Here is an 8152-nt window from a genome sequence, read left to right as displayed (position 1 = left end):
TAAATGATTATAGAAATATTCTAAATCCACCTACCTGTGCAACCTGGTCTAGGAAGCCTGCTTTGGCAGGGGGGTTGAACTAGATGATCTCTAGAGGTCCCATCCATCCCCTACAACTCTGTGATTCTTCTGACTACGCAATTCTTTTTGTATTAACACTGGTGAGACCTCCATTTCATTTTTCCATTACCTTAAGCTTTGAGGGTGTAACAACCACTTTGCTGTGTTCAGATGGATGAAGGGATCTTGTAATCTAGCGTATCCTGGGGATATGCTCATGAGGTATTGATAAGAAGTGCGTTTTGCCACGAATTAGAGCCTGTTTCTTTTCATCAACTGTGCCAATCTCTGCCAAAATATCAGGTAGTGAACAATGAATAACAGGTGCTATATTGATCACTTTAGTCATTTTAGACACGGAACAGTGAAGTAGCATCTGAATGAGTAGTGAACAGTAGTTAAACTCTTGCTGTGTGGCAATTTTGAGGTGATATTTGAACTATGAGTTTACAGAAAGCTTTTTTACGTTCCTATCATGAGTGTTTGATCTCTGCTCGTAAATAGAGATATTCCATTAAACTGTTTTACTAAATGCACTTTGAAACTAATTAATAAATTTATGCTTTATGCTTTTTCAATGGTTTAAACCTTTTAGGAGAGTTAGTCCTTGGTGAAATGCCACACAGATATCTTTCAGATAGGAAGAATCCATACCTTCTCCAAGGCACAAGCTTCCTAATCTCAGCAGTAATTTCAGTGCAAAACTTGTGTGCAAGGCCCAAATCAGGTCTTGTTATCACATCACTGTGCTGTTCTGTTTCTCTTAGGTTCTTGCATTGTGATCAATGGCTTTGTGAAACAGCCCTACCGGAGCTTGCTTTCTCACTTGATTTTTGGAAACTGGGGATTATTTCTACAGTACTAGAGGTCACACTTCAAGTCTGGAGAAGGGAAGGCTCAGGGGAGACCATGTAGCACCATACTACTACCTGACAGTAGGTTATGGTGAAGTGGGTGTCAGCCTCTTCTCACAGGTAGCAGAGATAGGATGAGAGGTAATGACCTTAAGTTGTACTGGTGGGGGAGGGGTTCAGGTTAGATACAGAAAAAAAAATTCTTCTCAGAAAAAGTGGTGCTGCAGTGGCACAGGCTGCTCAGGGAGGAGGTGAAGTCACTGTCACTGGAGGTGTTCAGGAACCATGCAGATGTGGCACTGAGGTATGTGGTTAGTGGGCATGGTTGGGTGGGTTGACAGTTGGACTAAATGATCATACTGGTCTTTTCCAACCTTAGTGATTCTATGGTTTGTTACTTTGCATAGATCTACTCTAGGGGTAATTGAGTATTTCTAAGTAGATAAAATAAATGCTAAGAGACCAGCTAAAAAGAGAATATTGCAGAAGAAGCACTGTGGGCTGAAAAATGTCTTTGTTCAGAAGTTGGACATCTCAGACTACAACACTTAGGAGCATGGTTAACTCCAACATAGTGTTGTTGCTGTCTTAAATGCAGCACCAGTTTGTCATGGCTTTTTTGCTTGTTTGTTCTTAAGACAAACTAGAATTTTTAAAACAGAAAATATTTTGCTAGAGATCTTAAAATACTTCTCTCTGAATTGGTGTTTGTGACTAAAATGAATGGATAACTCAACAACCAGTGAGCTTAGTTCAGGGCTTTTCTCACAGTGCAAGCAGGCAGGTGAGTTGTGAAGTAATGCCTCCCTGTTTTGGAAATTAATTTTTTTCTTACCTGGAAATGTCTTACATTCCTCAGTGATGGTTTTGCACTATTTCTCAAATTCCTTGCCCAAGACAATAAAATCTTAAGTGAGAGACAATTCATAAAGCTCCTCCGCCATCCCAAGTTTTGTAAAGCATTACCCTTTTGTTATGTCCTTAAAAAAGTACTGTTACCATGACAACTCTTGCCCACACTGGAAATCCATTATTAGGAGTTTCTGGCTTGGGTTTTATTTGCATATGCTGCAAACAGCACTGTTGTTAAACAGACTGCTGGTTCTTCTTCCAGTCACTGAGTTGGTGGGTGATGTGACAATAGCTACAACTTCTTGATTGCAGGTAAGAATGGTCATGAACAGCTCTGCATAGCTCTCTGCTTCTGTGTATTGCCTCCATTGTATGTTCTTTTTCCTTACGATCTGAAGCCATGCTTACTTTAAATTATCAAACAACTTGGAAAAATGTTTTTTTTAGTTACTTAACATCCTTTTTGTGAGACATTTGATTAGATGCTTTCTCCTCATTTCAATAATGTTTTGATCTTTTTTTTGTATATTTAGTGTATTCTGTGTGTCTCTATTAGACTTCTTTTTGTTATTAGATTATGAATTTAAGTCTTAAAAATGATGCTTGATGCTGCACTTTGTCTTCTGCATAAATACTGACTATGCAATTCTTGCTAGTCCTGTTTGATAATAGAAAATTTATCATGAAGTGACTTTTGTGTTAATTTCTAGTAGTGTATAGTAATGTTGTCAGCTTGCATTACCAAAGGCTATATTATGATTTCATGATTTGTTCTATGGAATGGCAGTAAAAGATTGAGTCGTATAAATTTGGCATTTTGTTTTTTTCATTTTAGGAATTTTCTATGGGATGCAGATCATGCTACTGGAATGCATTTGTGTGAAGAATATGTTCTGCATTTCTCTCAGGAGTCTTCCAATACATTTGCTTAATTACCTTTTAATGACATTCTAAGTGAGCTGATGTGAAATAAATGACCTTGAATCATGAGTGAAGAAAAAAACTTTAGTGTATCCCAGAAAATGTTGTCTCCTTCAAGAAGTACTAGCAGCTGCTCCTCTAAGCAGGGAAGTCGACAGGTAATGCAACCAAACTGAACTCATTTACAAGATTGGCTGTTACTTTTGCTTCTGAATACTGGTGAATGTTTAAAATTCTGTTTTCCTATTTCTTGTTTTATTTAATCACTTCTTTGGTTTCTTTACTCTGTTTTTGTGTGTGTGTATTTTTTTTAATTTCTGTAGTAGCATCTTGCTTTTAGTGAAATGCACTGAACCTGTTTTACAAATATTATTTGTAAAATAGTGTATATAACCTGCCTGAATAGCAGGCTCTTGTCAAACTGGAACGCTAACAGCAAATCTTTGTAGTGAAATATTACTACTGTGGAGGCTTGTTCCTGAAATCCCAACCCCTCTCTGGAAGATAACATTTCTGTGGTAGAATATTGGGTAACAGCTCTGCTTATTTCAAGTTTCCAGGGAAAGGTTTGCATGTAGAGAATGCATTTTTCTGAAACTTGATGTTGAAAATGTTCATGTGAGTGCCTATATGCTGATTGTTGTAGTAGAAACATAGTTGAGAAAATACATATTTGTATAACATAATCATCTAGATGCCTGATTCTGTATGAAAAATGAAACCATATATTGTCTTCTACAAAAGTGATCATTTATGCTATTCTTTCAACCTTTACAGTGAAAACCTGATTGTAAGCATTTGTACTTGATGAGTGAGACTGCTGAAGACAGCAGCTTTTGCATGTGGGCAAGAATTATTGACCTGTAGCACTGCTGAAAATCAAGCTTAAATACACTCAAAGCATGCTTGCAAAATGATGAGCAATACACCCAACGTACATAAACTTTTATATGTACAGATGCAACAGTGGAGCTCTTGGAGCTGCTTCAGGTTGAAATGTTAATTGGAATTGAGCCTTAAAGCTTTGGAGACCGCAGCTGCATGTTGAAAGAGCACCTGCTTTTCTGGGACTTCTGACCCCACACGTACAGTCTCTGCAATTTCTGCATTTTAGAGTGCTGTGCTTTAAAGAATTGCTGTGCTTTTCTCATACACTAAGCAAGTAAATCCTTGCTTTCAGCACTACTTTTTTTTTTCCCTTCAACATTATTTTTTATATCCTCAGTATGGGATTACCTTTAAAGGCATAATTTAAAACATTTAGTATTGTCTATTCCAACAGCTCCAGTCAATCATGTGCTATCACATAGTATTTAAATAATAAGATTTATATGGGCGTGTCTAAATCCCTTGGTGCATTACAAACCCAGTAAAATCAACTGTACTTATGCAGGAGCAATTTATGCAAGAAAATCACTTACTGCCATTTAACATGTTAAAATCTGTAGAAAAGCTGAGGCTTTTGATACTATTGTTGGTGGATCCCATTTCTTACCCATTTTGTTCTCACCTGTACCCGTTGGAGGAAAGGAATAAATCAGTAAGGTTTAATATCATCTTGTCTGTCTCCACTTTTTTATCCCTTGAACGTCTGTACAAAAATGCCTGATAGGTGTGGGAGATAGAATTTGCTGTTTTATTTGTATTCCAGGTGCATCTCTGTTCCTTGTCAGGCAGATGGCTAAGTTGCCTCATACACCTATCAGGTCAAGCTGAATGAAGGTGTAAAGTAGGTTGATTCCCAATCTATTTTGAAGACAGTACAAGTAATCTTTCTTCATACCAGGCATAGTGATAAATATCTCCACTTTGATTGAAGTTTCAGTATTACAATTTTTATGGTCAGTCACTGCAGTACCAAGTAAGTAACTGGATTCTTTTGCATCTAGGCAACCTAAACGAGTCAAATGGCTTGTCCATGTTTTCAGGAAGTGTTAATGATAAGCTAGCTTGCATGAGTTGGGGCAGCTCATGTGACTTGTATGCTGAGGAATAATTGCTAAGCAAGGCTAAAATTTTTGCTTGCTAGCTTGTCATATATACCCTGAAAATTTAGAAATACTTGTTTTTAGAAATAACATGACATTTTTAGTGTCTTTATGATTTCTGTTTTTTAATAGAGACTTTGTTTGTATGGAATTCTTTCAAACTTATCTACCCCTTTTCTTATCAAATATAATAACTTCCAATCTTATCCTATAGCTTTGTTTGCATCTGCTGAAGTGATCATGAGGTCTTAAAAGTAGTCTACAATGCTAAAACAAACAAACAAACAAATCTAAATTACAGTTTCTTTCAGGATTGTCAGTGTTGTATGAGAATTGTTAAATTACAGCCTGAAACAGTGATTGAGAACCTGGTGAAAGGACACAGTCAGCCTTGGGAGCACAGGTGAAAGCAATTCATCTGTGCAACCAGAAGGCCTGGAACCTGGCTCCACCCCATGTAAGGGCTGGCTGCCGCAAAGGAGGGATCTCTTGGAAGAGATCCCTCCTTTTGGAGAATTCAGTGAGCCCTGATCCTTGGGATGGGTAAGCAAACCTTTCTTTCTTTAACTGGATTGTGCCTATCATCCTTTTTGGGTAATTTAGTATTGGTTATCTCCCCTTGTGTTTCTCTACATAGCTCTTATGTTTGTAGCAGTGTATTGTTGTTCCTTATTTTATTCCCTGATGGTTTTTTATATCTTTCATGTGGCTGTTGTTTTTTTTTTTACATTGAAGTAGTTGTGCAACTTACAGAACAAACTGCTTTGCTGAGGAAAGCAAAGATTTAAATAACTTTTACAGTATGCACTTTGGATATTTACTTGAAAATAACTTGTGGGTCATTTTTCCCATATGATTTTAAAATTCATTTGTTAATTACAGTTTGCTTTGATAGAAAGTTTCAGTGAAAGTTTTGATGAATGTTAATCTCTGCTGCATGCAGAAAGATGGTCCTTTAGGTCTAACAAAGTCAATCCACTGCAGCACCTACTAGCCTGGACTCGCAAGTGCTTTGAGAGAGTCTCTAGTCTTGCAATTTATGAAGACCTGCACCTTCTTAGAGGGACCTTCTCTTTACTAGTGTAGATTGTAATATAATAACATAAAATTGCCAGAGTCTTTCCGTGACAATGTAGAGTTCTGTTGTTTTCTGTTTCCTTTCTCGCAGAGGAGTTCTTGTCACGTTTCATTGAATACTATTGTTTTTATCATTAATTGCTCCTTTTTCTTCTCAGCCTCTTGTACTAGTAAGTTGGAGCTTTGTTGACTGTCCATAATATTCACCTCCTAGTGGATGTTGTCAACCAGGTGCCAGACGAGACTGGGATGAATAAGATCACCAACTGAGATTTACTTGTGCTTCTCCTCTGCATGTTAGTTTAAATAGAAGCAGAGGTGTACTGCGTAGAAAACAACAGCCATCTGAAGTTCTATAGAATTTCTAAAGTATCTCCTATATAAAATATAAAAAGTATCACCTATACAACATATAGGCTTTGCTTTTTTTTTTTCTTCTCCAAAGCCCTGTTAGAAGACTGCAATATGATATGTTAAGTCCTGTATTAACAGTATTTTGAATTAACAGTGTATTAACAGTATTTTGAAAGTTTAAGTAATTTTGCCATGTGCTCTGTGGAATGTGGAGTGAGTAGTTGATTTTCATTTTCTTTCCTTTATCTTCCAGTTTGATGGAAGGCTTCCTACTCTTTGTCAATCTTTTGTGCCCCTTTCAAGCACCGTCAAAATTAGAATTACTTGCAAGTTAATGACAGATCTACCTGGGTGCTTTTTTCTGTGCTGCTGATTTGACATGGACATGGTAGTTCTTTTAACCTAGTTAAGTAAAAGTGAATCCTGGAAAAATGCAGGAGGACTCCTTTTTGTTTGTTTTTTTTCCCCATAGTAGTGGGATTTAAACTTCCCCTAATCACAAAGCCCATTGAAAGTACACACTGGCATTGAGCAATAAGCAACTTGAGATTGGGATGTGAAACTGTAGATGTGTAAGGCCTGTCCTTGGGGTTCCAGTGGCTGCTAAAATGTAGTTATTGCTCCTCATAGAGCAACACGCGCCAGCACTGTGGAGCATAAATGGAGACCTGTGATACTGAAGATAGGCTGCTGTGCCACAAGGGTTGATTGAAACAGACCTGCAGGACTTTGAGAGGCCTGCTCCTGCCTTTGCTAAACTTGGTGGCCTTTTCTGTCAGATGCAATGCGTTTGCAGTGTGAACAGAAGACACTAACAGTTAACGCTGTTCCACTATGTGCACCTCACCTTGAAGCCTCATAATAGGTTAGAGACTGCTGCCATGTCCTAGCTCTCTGCCTTTCTCTGTCAGTCACAGAAGGATCTGTCTTCTACAAAGTCACAGCTCAGACTGTTTTGTGAGCAAGGAAAACTGGTATTGGTCATTACGTTTGAACTGACCTACGTGCAAAGGAAGATATATTGTGATGATAATTTCTAAGTCTAATATGCTAATGAATTCTTAAAATAAATACAGTAGGGAAAAGCCTTATGAGAGGTGAGCTGCTTAAAAATACTCCGTGTTCTAAAAAGGAAAATTGAATCATTTCTGCCAATTTTATGAACCGTAACAAATGCTTTAGTTGCAGCTGATGCCAGCTCTTATCCTCCACAAAGCAAGCTTCTATTTTTGGCACTTTAAAATATTCGGTACAACTGACTGCATTTTATACTGGAAGAGAGTCTGGCACTGTCATCTCTTTCATTTGGGAAGCAGTAAGTGCAAGCATCAATCTGAGAGCCGTTCAAATTTGTTACTTCATTCTTTCTCCTGAAATAATTCACCTTGAGGAGCTATATGTACGCAATATTGCAGAAAACAGGAAGGCTTTTATTAAATATAGAAAATGACTGCAGTTACCTAATAGCAGACTTATCTCTAGAGACTGAAGTGTATGCGTGGTGGGTTTTTTTCCTCATCCATAGGAACCCTTTAACTATAGTGTGAATTCCTCTGCTGATCTAAAATGAGCATCTTTGAACCTGTGATATGTAACAATAGTGCTTCTTCCCACAACCTTGAGTGAAGCATCTGCCTCAGGCGGCAAATGCAGAGTTGATCATTTTGTGCAGACTCTTGTCCTTAATAATGCGAAATCTTTAGTAGGGTTGTAATCTTTAAATATTGCTACTCTGGACTGGGCATTGTTAATGCAATTCAGCTGTTGTTTTGTTTGTTTGTTTCATTTCAGGAGGAGGTGGATGTTGCAAAGCAGTAATGTTCTGTGGGTATTTGTCCTCAATTTAGCATGATGGTTTTGGGGTATCTTTTCCAGTTCCCTATGTGTGATAAGAATCAACAAAATAAACCATAATCTGAATGCTTCCATCCTGTATTTCCAGTTTGCTCCTCAGATGTTTCAGACAGATGAAAAAAGATAATAACCAACCAGTTTGATTAATTTGTCTTCATTTTAGAGTAAGCAGTTGTTGTGGTTTTTTTTTTT

General features: G+C 37.6%; 1 protein-coding gene across 12 annotated transcripts in view; it reads left to right on the top strand.

Annotated features, from left to right (window-relative positions):
- OSBPL3 (oxysterol binding protein like 3) overlaps positions 1 to 8152 on the top strand; it is a 91447-nt gene that overhangs the window by 39312 nt on the left and 43983 nt on the right. For 7 of the 12 annotated variants that reach the window (XR_004160137.1, XM_010712785.3, XM_010712783.3 and 4 more), the window contains 2 exons: positions 2029 to 2078; positions 2602 to 2845. The exons of 1 other annotated variant lie outside the window; for it this stretch is intronic. Coding sequence is in view for 8 of the 11 variants with exons in the window: in XM_010712785.3 (XP_010711087.1) it covers positions 2753 to 2845 (93 nt within the window). In the remaining 3 variants the exon portion in view is untranslated. Of the gene's footprint in view, positions 1 to 55; positions 162 to 2028; positions 2079 to 2601; positions 2846 to 5116; positions 5219 to 8152 lie in introns of those variants that run through there. 4 more of the 12 variants (XM_010712782.3, XM_010712779.3, XM_010712787.3 and 1 more) reach the window with 4 other exon arrangements.

The sequence above is a fragment of the Meleagris gallopavo genome, chromosome 6, assembly GCF_000146605.3.
Source record: "Meleagris gallopavo isolate NT-WF06-2002-E0010 breed Aviagen turkey brand Nicholas breeding stock chromosome 6, Turkey_5.1, whole genome shotgun sequence".
Lineage (NCBI taxonomy): Eukaryota > Metazoa > Chordata > Aves > Galliformes > Phasianidae > Meleagris > Meleagris gallopavo.
The sequence above is the reverse complement of the archived record's forward strand: the minus strand, read 5'-3'. Positions and strand labels throughout refer to the sequence as shown.